Genomic DNA, 23,015 nt, shown 5'->3' with positions numbered 1-23,015 from the left:
CTTCTGGTCGGAGAAATATGAACGGGCTGCTGACGGAGCTCTTTGAAAAGCACTTAGGGGGCCACATCCTGCAGGTAAGTAATAATAATAATAAAGTTGGAAGAGACCTTGGAGGTCATCTAGTCCAACCCCCTGCTCAGGGAGGAAACCCTATACCATTTCAGGCAAATGGCTGTCCAGTCTCTTCTTAAAGACTTCCAGTGTTGGAGCATTCACCACCTCTGGAGGCGGGTTGTTCCACTGGTTAATTGTTCTAACTGTCAGGAAGTTTCTCCTCAGTTCCAGGTTGCTTCTCTCCTTGACTAGTTTCCATCCATTGCTTCTTGTCCTGCTTTCAGGTCCTTTGGAGAATAGTCCACCTTCTGTCCTCCAGGCTGGGTTCACCAAGGTGCCAGGACAGGTTCCTCTCTCCTTGTCTGAATCCATCCATCCTTCCTTCCTTCCTCCCTCCCTCCCTCTGTCGTAAGTTTGAACCATCTTTAAGCAACCAGTCATAACTTGAGGACTGTGCAAACCGAATAAATAAATAAATCTCCAGTTAACTCTAGACAGGAATGTGATTCTCCACACCTCTGCATCTGTGCGCATCAAGGGTACAAATTGTGAAGGCACCACAGGAACACAAAGGCCTTATTTCCTGGTTCCCGCTATTCTCCAACTGAGTTTCCCCCTCCGATGGGCAACTGAGGCTGGCCACTGATCCCTCCAGACCCCCAAGGCCCCCACCACCACCTCCTCCCTGCAGACCCAGGAATTCTGCCTTCGGGAAATGGCTCTGGGCTCGGCTAGTTCAGCCAGGCTGGGTTTGGGGGGGGAGACCCCTCCCTCCCTTGAAGGGAACTTAATTAGCCCACGGTCGATGAAGGAATGAGAGAGCCAGGAAGGGGTGGCAGGCGAGGGGACCAATTGAGTTAGGGGCTTTGCTCCAGCCTTGGCACAGAGGGAAACCGAGGCCTTAACCTGGTTTGGCAGCTCGGCCAGGTGGGGGGTCCCTTCTGAAATAGATTTCTTCCCTGGCTCCTGTGCTGCCGGCGGCCTCCGCCAGCCCCTTTTCACGAGCTAATGCAGATTTATTGGGAAGCAATTCGATTTGGCCCTCGGTGTGTGGGAAGACTGGGCAACAGATGGCGGGCAGGAAACCTGTGCTTTCTCTTCCTGCCGAAGGCAGAAGACCCCTCCCCAATTATCACAGAGGTGCTGGAAGCTGCACCACCGTTTTTCTGTTGGATCCTGGGCTGGGGGGGGGAGTTTGCCAGCCCCCTCATTCCCACCCCAGGAAAGGAGAATATTTGTAGCTCAGGGTTGAAATGAGGACCTACAGGCCATCCTCGACTGAGCTCTAAATTTCTGTTGATAAGTGAAACAATGAAGTGAATTTTGTCTCATTTTACGACCGTTCTTGCCACGTCTCTTGTTAAGCAGATCGCTGCAGTTGTTCTGTTAGCCACACGGTCGTTAAGCGAATCTAGCTAGCCCCCTCTTGACTTTGCTTTGCCCGAAGGTCGTAAAAGGGGATCACGTGATCCCGGGACACTGCGACCATCGTAAATACGAGTCAGTTGCCAAGCGGCTGAATTTGGATCGCGTGACCGCGGGGATGCTGCAACGGTCGTGTGGAAAAACTTAAGTCCCTTTTTTCATTGCCGCTGTCATTTTGAACGGTCAGTAAGCGAACGGCTGCAAGTGGAGGTCTTGCCTATAGTCTAGGCCAGGGGTAGGCAACCTTGGCTCTTTTATGACTTGTGGACTTCAACTCCCAGAATTCCTGAGCCGGCATGGCTCAGCTTAGAAACTTCTCCCTTTCCCCTCAGCATGGCTGGCTCAGGAATTCTGGGAGTTGAAGTCCACGAGTCATCAAAGAGCCAAGGTTGCCTACAAGGGTTTGTTTTTGTGTGGTGAGATGTTGCTTTGGGCTCTCCTGAGTTTTGCTTCCCATAACCTTCGCTTAAAAAAGGAACCAGGCGCTTCCTGCATAGGTGACGGAAAGAACGTTTACCTGCCAGACTTCAAAAGCCGGTTCAGTGGGACCCTGCCTATCCGGCAGGGCCACGAGGGGAGGTGGGGGGTCCTTCGCTTCGTCACCCGCCGCCCAGCCTCTGCGCAAGGGGAGGATCCCACGCAACAAGTGACGCTGAGGAAGCGCTTTGGCACTTTTGCAGTGGAGCCGTGGAAGAGGAACTGCGGGGAATTAAAGACACCCACAGCTGGGTTAATGTTCAGACGTGTTAATTACTGCTGACAGATAAAATTGCTTCTCCCCCCCCCACCCCCCAGTCATCAAGTATGCTCAGAGGTCATTGCTGCAGCAATTAAACGGTTGACACCAGAGGACAGGCATGCCTCCCTGGGCTGTTGGGGAGGGGAGGTGGGAGAAGTGGGTGGGTGGGATCCCCAGGCTTTCCCCCCCCCTTTTATGAGGAGGGGATTGGGGACGGCCCCTCCGAGATTGACTGGAGATGAGCAAGCAGAAGGAGGTTCGGTCTGGTTAAGGCACCAGGCTACAATGCGGGAGATGGCGAGTTCAAGTCCCACCACAGCCAGGAAAGGGGTGTGTGTGTGATCTTGAGTCAGTCCCTCTCTTACAGCCCAGCCCACCTCACAGGGTTGTTGTGGTGGGGAAAATAGGTGGAGGAAGGTGTGTTGGGTATGTATGCTGCCCTGGGTTATCTGTAAAAAGAATAAAGGAAATGAGAGAGAGAGAGAGATGAAAGAGATGATAGAGACAGATAGTTGATAGAGATAAATAGATGATAGATAGACAGATATAGATAGATGATAAAGATGATAAAGAGAGAGATAGATTATATAGATGATAGATAGATAGATAGATAGATAGATAGATAGATAGATAGATAGATAGATAGATAGATAGACAGACAGACAGACAGACAGACAGACAGACAGACAGACACAGACAGATGGACAGAGAGAAATTAATTTCATTGCATTAAAGGTCCCCTGCAAAATTATTTTCCCAACCAAGTGACTGGTAGGGGGAAAAAAACCCTCCTTCCATCTCTCTGAAGATTTGAACTCAAGATCCCAGGGCCATTCATTAGCAGCGCCTTCTAGCTCTGTGCACAGCCGTCCTGGTTCGCGGACTCCGCTTGTGCAAGGACGGAGGTGCCCTTATTGGTGACCCTTCAGAGCCAAGACTCTCTTTTGTGCCAGGAGGGGTTTGTCTCCAAAGTTGGAAAAACTTTGGGGTCTGAGTTCAGAATGTTCATCTTTCCTGCTTTGGGGCTGATTTTGTAACTTCCCCAAAGTACCTTGAAAAGAGGGATTGGGGGGGGGGGCTTTGCCTTTGGAGGTCCATGGCTCTGCTTCAGAGGGTTGATTAAGAAGCCAAATTTCCTGGCGTGGGGGATGAGTTGCCATGGTTAAATTCAAAGGGCCGTTTCAGGCTTCCTCCTTGGGGCGCCCAAGAGAGCAATTTCCTGCTTTCCGGAACAATTTGGAAGGGGGTGTGTGTTTGATTATTCTACACCCACCCCCCCCGGACCTTCTCCCTTTGCAGCTTCTCTGGAGCTTTCCTCTGGAGGATCCCCGAGAAATCTCTAACTTTTTAAAAATATATCTTTATTGAATTTCTCAAACGGATCTAATAGAGTCTTGGGGGAAAAAGAAAAGCAACAAAAAAAAAGACTTAGAAGTGTAACAATGCTGTAACAGCCGTAAATAAAGGTGGATATACGTGTCCCAAGGTTAATGCCGCTTCCCTTGCAGACGTTTCGTAACCCAGCTAGGGGACAATATTGTGCATCAGTTTCCAGATGTTTGCAAGGGCCTTTCCTCTCAAAGAATCCAGATGGGGCTTGTCATCCACTGGGAATGACAAAGCAAAGGGACTTTCTGTTGCAAACTTACTCTGCTTTTCACAAACAAACAAACAAAAGAGGTACAGAAGCTGTGTTTCTTCCTGCTACTTGGGAGACAGGCAAAAAGCATTTCCAAAGCATTTCAATTTAGTCCCAATCTGGTTCTTTAACCCTTCTGGTCTCCAAGCAACTAGTTGTAAACTGAGAACTGCTTGCGTGGCCTTCTTCCGTATCATTGGAGACGGATTTCGGTGCATTGGTTTGGGAAGAGTTTCTGGTCCTTAGGGCGAAATCATCTGAACGTTTCTAAGTACAAATCCTGCAGATTTCCCCTTAAATTAGGTGACTTTTCTCTCCGCTGGGGAAAAGGAGAGAGTTGCCTTGCTGGCAAGACCGTTTTTGTGCCTACACACAACCACAGTTGAATTGTGTTCCTTTGCTCCACAGTCTCTGGATGGCTTCGTCTTTGCACTGAATCAAGAGGGAAAATTCCTTTACATCTCCGAGACGGTGTCTATTTACCTGGGCCTGTCACAGGTAGGTTTTGCCTGCAACTACAGGTCCTAAATCAGAGGTCCCCTTTTGGGCACCAGGGACCACCGGTTCCGTGGAGAGAGGTTTTTCCGCAGACCGGAGGGTGCGTAGTTTTGTGTGCCTGCATCCCACAAATGGGGCTTTGCTTGTTTGTGTGGGCCGGTTGCTGGCATGCTGCAGCCCGGTACCTGTCCATGGCCCAGGGGTTGGGGACCCCTGTCCTAAATAATTTCTCCAAGGCCGTCCTAACTTTGAACCATTGTCAAACAAACAATCGTAGGTCGAGGACTCCCCTCAGGAACGTTTGAGTTCTGCAGGATGCGGGTATTAACTTAGTAGTTCGGGAAGCTTTCCCGGCAAACGCTCCCGCGTGCCCAGCCGCCCTTTTGACGCCCTCCGTGTCCTCTTTGGTCTCACCTGCTGAGCGCCCAGAACATCCGCCGTCTGGTTTTTCGGCGCACCAGCCACTCCGCCACATACATAATGAGCCACAGCAATTATCTCCCCTGGAAATGACGCCAGACAGGCGGCATCGTCTGATAATTGATGATCGATGATCAGCCGGTTCCTTCCGAGCAGGAATTGATTGATCGCCGTGGCAGAGAGAGAGACATTTGCTAAGGTTTATCGTGCCCCCCCTTTCTTGTGGGAGAATTTGAAGAAGAAAGAGGGGGGGAATTGTAGAAGTGCTCAACACACAGGAGAAACACCCCCCCTGCAAAAAGAAAAAAATCTGCCTTGCAAATCAGTCCCGGTGCGCCAGCAGTTGAAAAAAGACGGCGTCTGTAACCGTTTGTGAGCCGGTGGCTCTTGCCCGTAAATAACCCTCCAGGGTGACTTTCAGATTTTAATTCCAGATTTGCTTTAGATCCAAATTCTGGGAAGGGAGCATTGTCCCCCTCCTCAATTTTCCCCACTCGTTTCTTTTTCGCGCCTGTTTGAGTTGTAAGTCCTTTTTTTCAAGGCTCTTGTAACTTCAGACGGCTGTTGAATGGATGGTTGTAACTCAAGGACTATCTGTGGTGCCGTTCCTACTACGGGTAGTCCTCGACTTACGACCACAACTGAGCCCAAAATTTCTGTTGCTATGTGAGAGATTTTTTAGGTGAGTTTTGCCTCATGTTATGACCTTTCCCACCACGGTTGTTAAGTGAATCACTGAGGTTGTTAAGCTAGCAACACTGTGGTTAAGCGAATCTGGCTTCCCCCCCTTGACTTTGCTGGTCAGAAGGTCGCAAAAGGGGATCACGTGACCCCCCCCTCCCAAGACGCTGCGACCGTCGTAAGTACAAGTCAGTTGCCAAGCGTCTGAAGTTTGGTCACGTGACCAGGGGGACGCTGCAATGGCTGTCAAGTGTGAAAAAGGGTCATAAGTCACCTGTTTCAGTGCTGTTGTAACTTCAAATGATCACTAAGTGAACTGTTGTAAGTAGAGGACTATCTGTACTGCTACTTGAATTTGATGCAGTCGGGGCCCCTCCCTATCGCGCAGGAAAGTCCCCCTTAAATCATGGAAAAGAGAGAGGAAAAGCTGGAGAAATCTGATCATCTGTCTTTCTTGCTGGCAGCTGGTGGCCAGAGTGATTTTGTGGGACATACTGCAGGGAATAACAGAGTCGGAAGGGGCCTTAGAGGTCTTCTAGTCCAACCCCCTGCTCGAGCAGGAGATGCTACGCCATTTTACACAAATGGTTGGCCAATCTCTTCTTAAAAGCTACCAGGGAGGGAAGGAAGGAAGGAAGGAAGGAAGGAAGGAAGGAAGGAAGGAAGGAAGGAAGGAAGGAAGGAAGGAAGGAAGGAAGGAAGGAAGGAAGGAAGGAAAATAAATAAATAGCAGAATAACAGAGTCGGAAGGGACCTTAGAGGTCTTCTAGCCCAACCCCCTGCTCGAGCAGGAGATGCTACACTGTGCCATTGTGCTGAAGACGCTTTTTAGGAGGAAAAACTGTGTTAGTCTGCAGGAATCACAAATCTGGAATGTTGCAACATCTTTTGCAGATGGCATTTTTTTACTCAAAGGCAAAAGGTTTTTGTGAGCTGTCGTTTCAGCCCTCGAATAACACGTGTGGGTCCCAAAAGACCCTACCGGAAACCCCCTCCTCACTTTTTGGGGGGGAACAAGACACCTAGCTGCACAGCCAATCTTTTCTTTCCCTTCGTTTTGTTGTTTTCTTTTCACCTTGAGAAGCAGGCAAGAACGGGGCCGATGGTGCTGGAATGTGAATATCGCCGGTGCCAGCCTCTCCGTCTGCGGGGAGACCCGGCGGGGGGCAGGGGGGGCTTTCATCTCGCCCACTTGCCTTAAGCAATTAGAGGGGGATGAAACGGAGGATGGGTTGGGGGGAAAGGACGTTTTCAGAAACTGAGCTGCCTGCCTGGGCTGCCCCACCCTCACCCCCGGCCCTGATAATGGCGCCTGACGTGTGAGTGACAGCTGTCTCCTTCCAGGGGGCACCTGGCAGAACAGGTGGGGCACCTGCTAAGGAGGTGGCCGGAACGGCGGGTGAGTCACGGGAAGGATGTCTGGAGGATAAGCCGTCTCTGGCCGAGGTCATCCGAATTTGTGCTGCCCTCCCAGGGCCGTTTCTGGACACGCAAGAAAAGCTGGCCAGAATTCGGAGCCCCGCTTTGCACCGGGCCCAGCGTGAAGGAGAGAAGACGTTTCCGATCTTTTAGTTGTACGCCGCTCAAAGTCATGCTGGGAACAAGATGGGGAGTCTCAAAATTGGACGTAGAAATATAAATATATGAAATATAAATTCTGACAGCGGTTAAGGCACCAGGCTGGAAAGCGGGAGGCCACCTTAGCCACGAAAGCCAGCTGGGTGACTGGGAGTTCTAGTCCTGCCTTAGCCATGAAAATTAGCTGGGTGACTTTGGCCGATCCCCAGGAGGTGGTAAGTTCTAATCTCACCCTAACTATTAAAGCCAGCTAGGTGACTTTGGGCTAGTCACCAGGTGACTGAGAGTTCTAGTCCTGCCTTAGCTATGAAAACCAGCTGACTATCGTTCATCCAGTCCCTCCCCCCCACCTCGCAGGGTTGTTGTTGAGGGAAAACAGGAGGAGAAGGTGTGTTGGATACATTTGCCATCTTACATTATTTGTAGAAACAGTAAAGTTGGGAAGCAAATAAATAAATACATACGTAAAATATGTTCACAGCTTTGAGTCAAAAATTATTTGTAAAATAATAAAGGAGACATACATACAGACAAACAGAAAAGGAGTTCCGGTCAGTTTCCCCAGCTGACCTGCAGAGAACATTCCGTCTGGATGCGATGCCCTCTACACTCTTTGGGTTGCGTTAAGGAGAGAGCCCTGTGAATTGAGGGTCTGCCCAGCCCTGGGCGGGTTTCACTGGGCACAACCGCTTCCATTTCCAACGCTCCTCATTAAAACGCCCAAGCAGACCTCGGCTTACGACCACAATCCAGTTTTTAAGTGAGTCATACGGTTGTTAAGTGAATCTCGCTTCCCCCTATTGACTTTGCTCGTCAGAAGGTCGCAAAAGGGGATCACGTGACCCCGGGACACTGCGACCGTCATAAGTACGAGTCACTTGCCAAGCGTCTGAATTTTGATCACGTCACCATGGAGATGCTGAAACAGTTGTAGGTGTGTGAAAAATTGTCATAAGCCACTTTTTCAGGTACTGTCATAACTTTGGTCGCTAAACAAACCGTTGTAAGAGGACTACCGATCTTTTCAACCCTAACCCTTCTCTTCGGTTCTGCTTTGTTTTATTGATTTATTTCTTAAATTTATCTGCCGCCCATCTCATCTCTTGGCGCCTGGCAATCGAGGGAGGGAAGGAGAGCACCCGTGCCCGGTCCGGCTCAGCCTGGTAGGCGCATCTCCATTCCCGGAGCCCCAGGGCCAGCGCCTACACCGGCCTTTCCAACTGCTCGCCCGCCGTGGCTTGCAGACCGGGAGGAAACCTCCGGCAAGGAGATGGCAGCCTTTGACGCTGCGCCTTGCCCCAGGAGGAAGACCAGAAGCGCCTGGTGTGTGTGTGTGTGTGTGTGTGTGTGTGTGTGTGTGTGTAGGGGCGCTTGGGAGGGTGCAGGAGAAGCAGGCACAGCTTAGTGTCGGGGAGAAAAGTGGCATTCTGCAATGAATGTCTTACTGGCTGCCGAGCAACCTGACAATGCCAGGCTGGAGCCCGGCCACCTGGCAGGCGGGCGCTTCCGCTCCTCCACGTCCACCTCGCCGGGCACTCCGGAGATGTCCTTTGCGCCAGCTCCCCTTTCTTCGGGCTTCCTGGCCATTGGCATCTCCTCCCTCCCCATCCTTCCCCCAAAGGGCACTTCGAATTAGGCGTTTTAATGTTTTTTTAACTGCTCTGATGCTTTTTTAAAATTTCAATTGTAATACAGGGGGTCCTCGACTTAGGACCGTTTTTCACACTTAACGACCATTGCAGCCTCCCCACGGTGACGTGAGCAAAATTCGGATGCTTGGCAAACCGACTCGTACTTATGACGGTCCCCTTGGGGGACCTTCTGGTGAACAAAGAGAGTGGGGAAGCCGGGTTCCCTTCACGAGCATGTGACTGACTTAATATCTGCAGTGATTCATTTAACAACTATGGCTAGAAAGGTTGTAAAATGGGGCAACAGTCACTTAACAAGTCTCTCGTTTAGCGAGAAAATCTGGGGCTCTGTTGAGGTCATAAGTCAAGAGCTACCTTTATATGTTTCGAATTGTGAGCTGCCCAGAAATTTCCTGAAACGGACAGCTACAGAAACCAAGTAAATAAACATGTAAATATATATATTTACATTTATATCAATAAATATAAATAAATCGTCTTGCCCCACTGCTTCTTTCTCCAGCGGCCTCTTTTCTTTTCTTTTCTTTTTTTTTTTGCTCACTCAAAGGGCTGCTCATGGTTGCGCCCGTGGCTTTTTGCACTCGGATCTGTGCAAGCTGGAAGGCCGACGCAGCGCCGGGCGCTGTGCGAAGTGGCTTCCCTCCCCCAGATGTGTTTGTCCAGCTGTTTGACACAAAGACACAGCTGCCCTGCGTTGAAAACCCTGCCAGCCGTTAGAAGCAGCCATGTCAGCTCTCCTCCCCCTCGGCTGCTCCCCCTTCCGACTTACCCCTCCTCCCTTTCTCCGGCTTTCTCACTTCTCCTAGCCGAGGACTAGCTGGTGCATGTTTAATGAGGACTAGCTCCTTTGAATGCACGCGACTCTCACGGGGGAAGCCAGTAGCTCTGCATTATTATTTATCGATCTCTTTGCCCTGGCTGCATTACAGTGCAGGGAACGTTAACCTGAGGCGCTGACCCTGGGTCTTGGAAGCGGGCAAGGGGTCTGCATCAGGACTGGGCAGGGTCTCCAAGCGGGGTGGGTTGGGAGGTCACCCCCCTCAGGACTAACTTTCAATGTGACTTCTTTGAGGAACTCTGGGGGTGTTGCCAAGGGAGTGAAGTAGCCTGGGAGCAAAAGACAGACAAAAGGGGGGAGGGGGGCGTTCCTGAAGAGGCATCCATGCACCCCCAGGCAAAAGAGGAGCAAAATGGGACCCCCTGAGATCAGGGAGACGAGGGTGATTGTGGGATGCTGACTGCATCAATAAGCTGCTTTAAGCCAGGAGGGTAATGAGGTAGATCATGGGGTCCCCCTCCCAGGTAACTGATGGGCAGGGGAAAATCCTGAATCAGGGATCTGAATATAGAGAGAAGAATTTAAGATTTCATTTAATTAGTTTCCCCAAGACCTATACACTTTCTTTCTTTCTTTCTTTCTTTCTTTCTTTCTTTCTTTCTTTCTTTCTTTCTTTCTTTCTTTCTTTCTTTCTTTCTTTCTTTCTTTCTTTCTTCCTTCTTTCTTTCTTTCTTTCTTTCTTTCTTTCTTTCTTTCTTTCTTTCTTTCTTTCTTTCTCCTTTCCTTTCCTTTCCTTTCCTTTCCTTTCCTTTCCTTTCCTTTCCTTTCCTTTCCTTTCCTTTCCTTTCTCCCTTCCCACCCATGCTCTGGATATGATGGGTTTACAGCCTGCTGACCGTCCCCCCTTGACCTTTGAACCTGTCCTTGCTCTTCCAGGTGGAGCTGACCGGCAGCAGCATCTTCGACTACGTCCACCCAGGGGACCACCACGAAGTGGCCGAGCAGCTGGGGCTGAAGGCTCCCCTGGGCCCTCCTCACCCCCCCCACCCCAAGGCCTCCCTGCTGGGCTCCTCCACCTCTTCTGAGGGTCCTCAATCAGGTACGGTCTCTCTGTTACGCCCCCCCCCCCCGTTGCTCAAGCAGGCTTGGAGGTTGTCTGGCCATCTGTGGAGTCAGGAAGCACTTAGCACATGCTCAGAGATGCCCTGTTACCTCTGGTCTGGTCTGGATCTTGCTTAATAGAACTCCCACAAGCCATCATATTCTAGGCCCCAGAACATGGTTTCCTGGGTTTATCACCTGGACGTACCACCACAATTGAGCCCCAAATCGATGTAGCTAAGTGAGTCATGTATTAAGTGAATGTAGCCCCATTTTACGACTTTTCTTGCCACCGTTGTTAAGTGAATCAGTGCAGTTAGTCACACAGTGGTTAAGTGAATCTGGCTTCCCCCATTGACTTTGCTTGTCAGGTCGCAAAAGGGGATCACTTGACCCCAGGACACAGTGACCGTCATAAATACAAGTCAGTTGCCAAGTGTCCGTGATGCTACGACGGTCATAAGTATGAAAACTGGTCCTAAGTCCCCATTTTTCAGTGCCGTTGTAACTTTGAACGGTCACTAAACAGACTGTTGTAAGATGAGGACACCCCCCCGTATGCCTGAACCCAGCCAGCCGCAGCTTCATTAAAACTCAGCTTGAATCAGTCGTGGCTTTCTCAGCCGCGGCTGCCTTGCTCCGGTGGGCCCTGCGCCCCCTTCATCCAGAGCAGGCCTCTCTGCAGCGGTCTGATGAGGAGTTGGGGGGCTCCCTGGGCTGAGGCGCTGAGCCCCTTTAAATGTGCCTGGGCTTGGGGAGGGGGTCTCGGCTTCACCTCCCCTTCTTCTGCCCCCCCTTCCCCCCCGGGCCGGGAGAAAGAGATGGTCCCTGGGGTCTCCAGCCCTGGATTGTTGCCGGCTTCGCTTTCATCGGGGAACTTGTTAAAGATTGATGCCAAGATGGCAACTGAAAGAGAATGCCAGATCAGCTGGCTGTCAAGAGCGAGTCCTCAGAAGAGGGAGACGTCCGGGGTTTGGCTGAGGGTCCCCACGCCTTGCTGCCTTGGCCTGAATCGGGCAGACTCCCCACCCCCCCTCAGATGTCCTCTGTCCGTGGCAGATCCAGGGATACGAATATTACGTCCATTCTGGGATTCTGCTGGGGCTTTGGGTGAACGAATCCGGTCCTTCTTTTCTCCCCGGGGACACTTGTGGCACACACAGACACCGTGACGCTCCCACACACCCGAACACCCCCCCCACCTGCGCTTTCCTTTTCTTTGTTACCTTCTGGGAGGAGGGGGCTTCGGGGTATCCGAAGCAGAACATCTGGATTCAGTCACAGTTTCGTCCCATGCAGTATTAACCATGTGAACTCTCAAGATTCCTCCTTCTCTTATGTATTCAAGACGGGCAGTGATTAATATTTATAAGGGTGTAGTAGGTCTATACACGTGTTGTACATAGCATGTTTAAATGGGTGCTATGTATGTGTACACTTTGAGAGCCAGCAACTAAATTTCATTTTAAATGTGTGCCTTTGTGCTCACAGTAAAAATGACAATAAAGGTTTCTCTCTCTCTCTCTCTCTCTCTCTCTCTCTCTCTCTCTCTCTCTCTCTCCCCATCCATCCATCCATCCTTCCTTCTCTATCTTTAGATCTTTCTAGTTCCCGCACAGCCCCAGGCGACGGAGCCCTGGACCGTTCCTTCTTCATCCGTCTGAAGTCCACTTTGACCAAGAGAGGACTCCACATCAAGACTTCGGGCTATAAGGTACAATGGGCGCCCCCACCCAGACTTGGGGGCTGGAGTGGGGGGAACGTGGGGACAGGACAAGGCAATGCCTCAAAAGGAGAAGCAGGTCATCAAAGTCAAGCAAGACAGGCTTGATCTGACAGTTAGAGGTGACATTTGAAAACAGAGCTTCTGTTCATTAAATGAGTCACAGGGTCACCAAACGAATCCGGCTTCCCCAGCTCACTCTGTTTGTCAGAAGCTGGCTGGGAAAGTTGCAAATCAGGACCGCGTGACTGTAAAACATAAAAGCAAGTCAGTTGCCAAGTACCCAAATTGTGATCATGTGACACCAGGGGTGGTGTGACGGTTGTAACTTTGAGGACAATTTAAAAGTTGCTTTTTCCAAGGCTGTCCTAACTTCAAACTGTCGTTAAATGACTGGTCGTAATTTGAAGACTGCTTAGAGTACCCTTTGGGATATGGCATCTCTCTGTGGCCCCTGATCCACTCTGTGGCCCTCTTTTGCCCTCCAGGTGATCCATGTCACGGGCCGCCTCCGTCCCAGACGACCGTCTTATCCCCATGGCCACTCAGTGCTGGGCCGGGTGCTGGGACTTGTAGCGCTGGCCCACACCCTGCCACCCTCCACCCTCAGCGAGGTGCGCATTGAGTGTCACATGTTCGTTTTCCGGGTCAACATGGACCTACAGATCGTGTACTGTGAGAGCAGGTGGGTGAAGGGGACAGCTGGACTCTGGCCTGTCCTGGCAGTGGAGCGGGGGGGGGGGGTTGGACACTCACAGGGCAGCTTAAAAACCAGACGCCAAAGGGAAGCCCAGCGGGCGCATGGTGGGTGCAGAACCTGTCACATTTGGGGATGGACACTAGCTGTGATTTGCAACTTCTACAACAAGCTGACTCAGCCCAGACTGGAACTGGCCCACTGAGCCATGTTTTGTAATCCACAATCCAGCTTTGGTGATGACCATGTTGGGTGACCCCTGATGACCACGTTTCCTGCTATTTTGCGGGAAGTGCTCACTGACTTTGAGAGGGAGGGGTAGAAATTCAGCTTCTCATTGACCATAGAAGCTAGGAAGCAGAAGAACCGTCTGTCTCCTGGAGTTGTGAGGGCTCCGTCACCAGAGGTTCTCAAACAAAGATTGGACTGGTGTGAAGATTCCTCATCCAATCCTATGATTCTAAGATCCCTCCCTGTCCACATACTCAAGATTGGACCTTGGAGAACCTCAACTGGCTTGAGGTGGACTCTCCTACCCTTGGTGGACCCAAGGATCTAAGAAGGTGTCCTGCCTTTCCAAGAAGCCAGACACTCCTGTCCCTCCTTAGACACCCCATGGAAAAGAGTGTGCAGGCCAGCTCCCCTCCCGGACCATCTACAAGGCTTTGGCCAGGCTCTCTATCTCCTTTAAGCCCAAGCCCAAACCAAAGTCAAAGTTTCTGGTCCACAGCGGTCCCCTTCCTCTTCTCTCCTCCAGGATCACCGACTACATGGACTTGTGTCCCTCAGAACTCGTTGGGAAGAGCTGCTATCGCTTCGTTCATGGAGAAGACGTGGAGGGGATCCAGCAGAGCCACCTGGACTGTACGTGGCCCCAAGAAGGGTGCAATTGCTGGCCAGGATTTATGGATCCTGGGCCCCTAGCTAGGTTGCCCCAGAGGCTTCTTTCTACATAGGAATGGTGCACAGGTAGTCCTCGAATTACGACCGCAATTGAGCCCAAGATTCCGATTGCTTAGCGAGACAGTCGTTACGTGAGCTTTGCTGCCCTTTTACGACCTTTCTTGCCACACTTGTTAAGTGAATCACCGCAGTTTGAAGTTAGTAACACGGTTGTTAAGTGAATCTGGCTTCCCCATTGAATTTGCTGGTCAGAAGGTTGCAAAAGGGGATCCCGTGACCTTTCACACAGACATGGTCATAAATACGAGTCAGTTGCCCAGGCATCTGAATTTTGACCACATGATCCTGGGGATGCTGCAATGGTCGTAAGTCTGAAAAACGGGTCCTCAGTCACTTCGTCAGCGCCATTGTAACTGAACGGTCACTAAGCAAACTGTTGTAAGCCGAGGACTATTTATATGCTAATAATAATAATAATAAAAGTTGGAAGGGACCTTGGAGGTCATCCAGTCCAACCCCCTGCTCAGGCAGGAAACCCTATACCATTTCAGACAAATGGCTGTCTAGTCTCTTCTTAAAAACTTCCAGTGTTGGAGCTTCTGGAGGCAGGTTGTTCCACTGATTAATTGTTCTGACTCAGGACAATTAGTTAGTTCCAGGTTGCTTCTCTCCTTGATGAGTTCCCATCCGATGCTTCTTTCCTGCCTTCAGGGGCTTTGGAGAATAGCTTGACTGCCTCTTCTTTGGGGCAGCCCCTGAGATATTGGAAGACTGCTATCGTGTCGCCCCTAGTCTTGTCATTAGACTAGACTTCTGTTCAACTTAAAAAAAAACCTGGGCAGCTCCTAACCATCAAAAGCAAAGAAATTCCAACAAAACAAAACCACAAAAAGATAAACCACGTTAGGAACAACAAACCTCTATTTCCATGCAGTACTCTGAGCTGTTTATCAGGCGCACTTCTCCTGTCCTGGGGAGCTTTGCCAATCTCCCTGGGCATCACAATTGTTTTCGTGAAGCAGTCTGGAAAAATGATTTTTGAATGATTTATACACTGCCTCTCCTGTCAAGAAAGAATTCCCTTTTGGGAGAGGAAATGCAACTGTCTGCAAGTAATGTAATATTTATTGTATCAGATCAATATGGTAAAATACTGTAAATACATTTGTTTGTGGCGTTCTTGGTGCTGCCTTCAGCCTGCAGACATTTCATGACCCAACTAGGGAACATCATCAGCGCTAGAAGGGGGGATGGTTGTGGAGAGGAAGAGGAGGAGGAGGAGGAGAAGTCTGGGGTCCTTTGTGCTCTCTGAGCTTAGTTGTTTTCTTGCAGACATTTCATGACCCAACTAGGTAACATCATCAGGGCTGATGTGGGTGGGAGAATACATCCTCTCCAGAAGCCAATACCTAGATAAGCAGCGATTAACACCAGACAATCAAGCAGAAAACAATATCCGAATTAAGGGATATTACCAAAGGGAAAAAAACCGCAATGACAATGACTGTCTATAAACAGGGCACAAATCCCACCCTCCCTCACGCTGGGGATGTTCCCTAGTTGGGTCACGAAACGTCTGCAAGGAAATCGCCTGGCGGTTACACAGTCTGGGTCGAGCGTGTAGCTATGTTGAGTCTCGGCCAAGATTGACCTTCTTCTTTCTCCACCCGCTTTAGTGTTAAACAAGGGGCAGGTGGTCACCCGCTACTACCGCTGGCTGCAGAAGAGCGGGGGGTTCGTCTGGGTCCAGTCCTGTGCCACCATCTCGGTCAACGTCAAGAATCCCTCCGAGAGGAACATGGTGTGGGTGAACTACATCCTCAGGTGAGTGTGAGAATTTGCATGGTCTTCTAATCCAACCTTGCCAATTTTAAGACTTGTGGACTTCAACTCCCAGAATTCCACAGCCAGACCGTTGCAGAATCCAAACAGTCACGTGATCAACATTCAACAATGTTGAATGAGCAACCAGCTCATATTTACGACAGTCGCAGCATCCTGGGATCATGGGATCCCCTTTGGCGACCTTCTGACAGGCAAATTCGATGGGGAAACTGGGTTCACCCCACAACCGTGTTACTCGCTTAACAAGTGCAGTGACTCGCTTAACAGTTGTGGCTAGAAAGGTCGTAAAATGGGGCAAAACTCACTTAAAAAGTGTCTTGCTTAGCAACAGAAATTTGGGGCTCGATTGGCATTGTAAGGCGAGGACTGCCTGCATTCCCTGAGGCGGATGGAGCCGGTTCAGCCAAATTTGGCCCCAATCTTTTTCAAGTGAGCCTTTGTTCTTTTCCACCTGAAAAGGCCAATTCCCTTAAAGCAGAAAGCTAGCTCTGCAGGCATCCCCATCACCCAGCAGAGGAATTTCCTCCCTGCTGTGCTAGATTTCTTCATTTGGGTGGGGGAGGTTGTTAAAAAAGAAAAAAAGAAATGCAGACCACCGTAATTCTGGATTCCCTCTATCCATGCACCATTGGGGCTTAGCTCTGAGTCCTGCTCTGTCCTCACCCCAGTTTTGCTGCCCCTCCACACCCCCTTCGGACCCTCCCCACCCAGCTGGACCCTTTAAACCACAGAATCTCCTCTGCTGAGCCTTTTTTTGTGGGGATAAAAGGCGGGCTGTGTGAATGGCCGGCCCAGATGGTTATTAATGGCCCTGCTCTCCTTTTCCCTCTCCATAAAACCAAAGGAAGCATTCTTATGCTAATCCGGCAAGCAATTGCCGATACTAATGTATGATTTGTCAGAGTGATTAGTATTTTAGTTAATTAGAGCTGTAATTAGAGCCTAATTAACTTTCTTGCAGCAGCCTCCCTGCCTGGAAGCTCGCCTCCCTCTCCCCACAGCTGCTGTAAAACTTTGCACGGGAGGGGCTGGGTGGGATTGTTGGGGGTCCCATAGCTGGCAACAGGGGTGAAGCGAGGGGGGGGGCTGTAAAACAGAGGGGGTTTCTTTGGGGGATCCAAGATCTGGGGGTGAAATAATAGCAAATGGAGCTCAGCGGCAGTCCACGCTGGTTGTCCCTCTGCCGGTTTCTTTGCCTTTTGCGAGAAGCAGCTTGGGGGGGGGGGAGACGGAGTGAATGGCCGCTGTGCAATCCTGCAGGCGCTGACCAACTTTTTTTCTTTCTTTTTTTTTTAACCAAAAAAGGCATCAAAAGGGGGGGGGTTCCGCCTCCACCGAATTTCCGCAGCCTCCAATAGATTCGGAGACTGTAGCTGCAGCTAAGTGGTCATGGAGGTAGTGAGAAGGGGAGTGTATAAATCTGGTTAATAAACAGATGAATAAGTCAGTTCCATGTGTGTGGCCGCTTTAAGACTGTGGACTTCAACTCCCAGAATTCCCCAGGCATCAGAATCAGTTCTGGATCATCATCATTGGCATTGGCATCCTTCAGTCTGGAGAGACGATGGTATCGTGCTCTGGGAAGAGGTCCTAAAGCAGCGTCTGGTGTGGCTAAAAAGGCCAATGCGAGAGTGGCAGTCCCTTCCACACGGCAGGCAGATACAATCTGTCCCCTGTCCAGCCCCAGGTTTCGCTGGTTCCGGGGCTGCAGGTGTCTTTTCTTTGAGGCTCTTCGAGTTCTGGATCATGAAAGCAGAAAACCACCTTGTTGCCTCTTCTCTCCTACAATCCTTGTGGCATTTGTACAAAATCGTATTTGAAACCTTTCCACATCACTCACCCACTTCTTTCTTTCTTTCTTTCTTTCTTTCTTTCTTTCTTTCTTTCTTTCTTTCTTTCTTTCTTTCTTTCTTTCTTTCTTTCTTTCTTTCTTTCTTTCTTTCTTTCTTTCTTTCTTTCTGAGTTTGCAATTTTAATCTGTCTCTGTTTGTTCTTGGACAATGGAGCAACTATGGCCCTTCGGCCGCTCCCAGCTGCAGGTGGCTGGCACTGTCAGTCCCATTCAAGTGGGCTTTCGGCTGATCTTTTCTGATTCATCGGCCAGCAGGCAGAATGAGCGGCCTGGTGGTTATTTTAATCCTTTGCCTCTCTTGCAGTCTCTTACATTTGCAAATCAGGGGGAAATTTGCATTTCTTTAGCTTGAGGAGGGGGCAGCCTGAAGGGGCTTTGCTGCCCCCAAGTGGCGGATTGCCCTTTGCAACACAAGCAGTCAGTCAAAATGTATTATGTCCATGACCAGCAAAATTTAAAAGAAGAAAAAGAGTGAGATGCAGTTTTAACCCCTGGCTGTTTATATTTTTTAATCTTTTCCAGCAAGCCGGAATGTAAGAACATTGCCCTGGATGTTTTCCAGGTTCCTGGCATCCCCGCCAGACAGACAGAAGCGCCCAGCGCGGGAACGGATTACAAAGGTAAATGTCCTAGAACGACCTACGAGAGGCTGCCACCTTTTGACGGTGCCCTGCTGGTGGAAGAGACTTTGGGGAGGGGGAGAAAAGGTCATTAGTCTAGGCATACCCAGTTCCTGCAACTGTTCATCATACGGTTTAGCCTCCAGACCCTTTATCACAGAGGTGTCCAATCTTGGCGACTTTAAGACCAGTGGACTTCAACTCCCCAGAATGTTGTGCTGGCTGGGGAATTCTGGGAGTTGAAGTCCACAGGTCTTAAAGTTGCCAAGATTGGACACTCCTGCTTTATTGTCTTTGTTGCTCTTCTCTGCATTCTTTCTAGAGTCTCAACATCTTTTTTGTATCGTGGTCACCAAACCTGGACATAAACCTGGCTACCAAGCGGGGGTCTTACCAAAGGCCATGCTTCTATTCCATCCAGTTAGCAAAGGGACCTGAATTTCCCTCCGGTGCCAGGCCGATCGATGGTCGGGGCATTCCCTGTTTGGTTGACTCCCCCTGTTTTCCCCCTTTCAGAGAGTGACCGGGGAAAGCCGTGCCCAGCCGGCAAACCAGTGGGGACCCTGGCCCAGCCCTACCCCAGGAGCGTGACCGAAATGGGGCAGCACTGCCACCTGGTGGAGAGCAAGTCCAGGGGTCCTGAAACCAAATACCCAGAGGAGGAGGTGGAGGCATTGGAGGAGGAGGCTGGGAGCGACACAGAGCCCCCCCCAAGGAAGCGGATCAAACTGGAGTTCCCGCCAGAGAGCCCCCCGCCCAAGGGCAAGGGGGAGACCTTGCTGGCTAGCTCCGAGGACTCCGACAGCAGCAGCGATTCGGAGCCAGAGATGGTTCCCCAGCAGACGGGGCCCCTGGCCCGGAAGGTGAATGGCTGCAAGCCCAGCGGACGGAAAACCATGGTCCCCGGCCGTCCCTGCATGTCAGAGTTCACCTCTGTCATCCAGACCCAAAAGGGTGCCTCGCTCAGAGCCAGCCCGGCCCTTAGCATCAAATCGGAGCAGGGACCCCGGGCCAAAGGGGGCCTCTGGACCTGTCCTGGGGGGAAGGGCAGCCCTTTCCCCGCAAACAAAGCCCTTCGGCTGGAGAAGCCCCTAGTGAGACAGGCACCCTCACATCTGTACGTCTCCATCCCCGACTCCGTGCTCACCCCGCCCGAGATGGACAGCGGTCCGGCCAAGGGGCCCTTCAGCGCCTCTCCCCGGGCGGCTCCGTCCTCCTCAGGGGACACGCTCTCGCCTCCGCTCTCGGGCTCCCCCTGTGAGGACCGGGGGACTGCCACGCCCTTCACCCCACTGATCTACCCAACGGAGATGGAAGTTCTCCAGAGGTTCCACACGAGCAACGTGGTCGTCCCCTTGATGCATCAGCTTGGCAATCCACACGCCAGCTCCTCGGCAGGCTCCCCGGGACTCTACACCACGAGCACCATCCGCTACGCCCCTGCAGACATGACCCTGGCCATGCCGAGCAACATGCTGCCCCCTTCCCACCACCCACTCAGCCTCATGGACATTGGCAGTGCCGAGGCCAAGACCTCGCGGGAGATCATGTACCACCACCTGCAGCGACTGAACATGGTGGCCCCCTTTGGGAACTCAGCTAGTTTGGCCCAGATTTCGGGAGGGGCCTTTGCTGCTGCTGACTCTTTGTTTTCCACCCTGCCCTTCTCTGTGGCCAGTGGTGGGATCCACAGCGGGCCAGCTCTGGAACGCAAAGAGGATTAACACCCATCGACGGTCCGTGATCAAATTGGTGTCTTCTTTGCCCAGATAACCACAGTTGAGTCCTGCCTGGAAGAGAGCTATCAAATCTTGAGACAGCTCGGTTCCGTGCTAGGGTGCTCACCAGCCTTCATGAAACTGGGGGAAGAAATCTTTAGTCCCGGAAGAAGTTGCTAACCACCTGCCTGCTTATCGCATCCCTTTCCTAGTCCTCGGGGGGCAAAGGAGAGCGGATGGACCGACTTCTGAAGGTCGGTGGTTGGTTGAAATGGGGTGTTTGGTGGAGGGTTTTGCTTGGAGAAACGTGGTAAAGCTGTCCAAACGTCCAGGAAAAAAGACCCACAGACATATTAATGGGCATCTCCCACATACCTGCGTTCCTGCTGCTATACCTTGACTGATTTTAAAGACTTAGGGGAAGGGGGGTTGTCAGTTGTCAAATATAACCTGCATTTGTGTGCCAATGAAAAGTAGGCAGTCTTTGCCCGCAATGCCTTTCCTAAACGTGTTTATTCCAGGCTGTCACACCAGCAGTTAACTTTTTTTGCTCACGCTGAATTAATTCTTAAAATATGCAATATGATCGAATCCAGGAGGATAAATCAAAAGGATGTAATAAATAGGCGTGTGAACTTATCCTTCTAGGAACTTTGTCCTGTGGTCTTGCTGGGCAAATCGACAACTTTTTCCAACGTGGACTTTCCAGATATGCTGACCTTGACCTTGGAGGGGGAATAAGGGAATTAATTACCCCTTAAGGAAATTAGTTGGATACATTTGGAAGGCAGCCCGTGATGGGGGTTTACTCGACTCCTTGCGTTCAGTTTTGACAGAAAGAGGCTCCCTGGTTCTTCCCAGGGATTTGGAGCGAGTGGCGAAAACACTTGTGAACCCATCGTAAGGTGGAGTGAGTTTGGATCAAGGGTGGGTGGCTGAGTCAGACATGCAGCACACGCTGTGTTCTCCGTGATCAGGTGCAAAGAAGCAAGATTACAGGTCAAGTTCCAGTTAAGCAGATTTATTCCTCACGCCTCTATGGAAGAATCTAGAAGAATCTAGAATCAATTCACGGTCAGCAGTAAATTGGAGCTAGAAAAGAGTTAATGGAATTGAAAAAGGGTTGAACCTGGACCGTTTGTGAGAACGTATCAGTTTCAGGCTGATTCCTCTCTTGACTCCACCTCCAGCTTCTGCTTGTGCTTCTACATCAGGGAGGTCCAACCTGGGCAACTTTAAGAACCGTGGACTGCAACTCCCAGAATTCCCTAGCCAGCACAGCTGGCTGGGGAATTCTGGGAGTTGCAGTCCACAGTCTTAAAAGTTTTGGGAGTTGGGAGTCCACAGGTCTTAAGATGCCCAGGTTGGACACCCCTGTCATACACACATCACCCAATGTGTTACTTGGATGTAGACCTGGTTTTCCAGTGATATCAATTCAATCCTGAGCTATTAAATTGTTCTGTTTAATTGTTTAATAACAGTTTGCTATTGAACTGAAGCTCTAGCTATCCTGCAATTGCATGGGAGCAAAATGCGGCATCCCTATGAAGGGATCGCTTGAGGTTCTTCATTGACACTTAATAATCTAGGTGGTCTTTTAGATCTGGCCCTCTGCAGAGCTACCCTTCTTCCTCTTTTTATGCAAATGCAGCTTTTCCAATCCTTTCCCCAATTCCTATATATTAAAGGCTCAGCAGGGAAGGGATGGACCCGGGTGCAAAGCTGGCTTAGAAAAGGGGCGAGTCACGGCAACGCGGGTAAAGATGGCCTTGGAGCAGTAAGGAAGCAAATGCTGTAACTTTAAGCACTTATTCAAAATAAACTGTACGGGGGAGTCCTTGACTTACAACGGCACTGAGAAATGTGACTTATGACTGTTTTTCACACATACAACCGTTGTGGCATCCTCATGGTCACGTGATCCAAATTAAGACGCTTGGCAACTGACTCGTATTTACGACGGTTGCAGTGTGCCGGGGTCAGGCGAACTTCTGACAAGCAAAGTCAACAGGGAAGCCGAGATTCACTTAACAACCAGGTTACTAACAACCACTGCAGTGATTCACTTTACAACGGTGGCAAGAAGTCGTAAAATGAGGTGAAGCTCACTTAACGACTGTCTTTCGCTTAGCAACGGAAATTTCAGGCTCAATTTGGTTGTTAAGTCAAGGACTACTGTACAGGTCAGTGGGAAACGGATGGCACCCACCGAAGATTGTAGCACTTGGATAATGTGAATTTTTCCCCCTCCCTCTATAACTCGTTGCTAAAGAACTGTACGTGTCTTGTGTTTTGTTTTCTTCCCTTTTATTAATCTGCTGTTCGCACCAGGTAGACGAAGGTAGCTATAATCTCTTGTTGACATTTTGCGGCTTCTTTTGGCAATCCGGGACTGGAGAGAACATTAAAAATAAACAGAATTCTTTCCTGCCTTCTCAAATGATTTCAGCAGATTGGAAAAGCTGTTTTGTTGTGTGTCTTGTCTGAATTTTGGCCTGACAGATTCCTATTTTGGGTTAATTAACCAAAGGGATCCCCCTGACCCTTATTGATCAACCAAACACCCCAGCTATTGGACGGTCCTTGAAAGGTCCACATCCTGATGATTTAACCCACCACTGATCTAGATCAAACGGTTCACTGTGGGTGAAATTTAAAGGGTTCCCAGTAAATTGTGAGCACAGAACCAGCCAAACAAGCTCAGCTGCACTAAATCTTCCCCCTCCAGAGACAATGCCGACAAGACTGTACTACAGGTAGTCCTCGGCTTATGACTGTGAACGAGCCCAACATTTCTGTTACTGACATTTGCTAGGAGAGTTTTGCTCCGTTTTACGACCTTTCTTAAGAGATGCCGCAACGGTTATGTGAAAAACGGCCCTAAGTCATTATTCCAGTTCCATTGTAACTTCAGTCACTAAATGAACTGTTGTAAGGCGAGAACCACCTGTATTTCACAGAGTCTCCCTCCTCCCCCCCTGAAGACCCTCCCTTGCTTTTGCACAGAAGAATAAGGGCAAACCTTATTTCACAAACAGACCCCACTCCCTTCTCCCAGAAAATAACTAGAAAGTAGACAAAACTTTCTT

General features: G+C 50.3%; 1 protein-coding gene across 1 annotated transcript; it reads left to right on the top strand.

Moving 5' to 3' along the window:
- Positions 1-19,929, top strand: LOC308679364 (neuronal PAS domain-containing protein 3-like; the record flags this gene model as incomplete). The annotated part of the gene is made up of 9 exons (XM_081346972.1): positions 1-74; positions 4,266-4,355; positions 10,401-10,563; positions 12,164-12,279; positions 12,777-12,973; positions 13,743-13,849; positions 15,565-15,712; positions 18,108-18,205; positions 18,722-19,929. Coding segments are annotated over 9 exons (2,201 nt in total), but the record flags the coding sequence as incomplete, so codon positions are not given.
- Positions 19,930-23,015: the final 3,086 nt, after the last annotated feature.

This window comes from Vipera berus (assembly GCF_964194415.1).
Source record: "Vipera berus genome assembly, contig: HAP1_SCAFFOLD_302, whole genome shotgun sequence".
Lineage (NCBI taxonomy): Eukaryota > Metazoa > Chordata > Lepidosauria > Squamata > Viperidae > Vipera > Vipera berus.
This window is presented reverse-complemented; position numbering and strand designations above follow the sequence as displayed.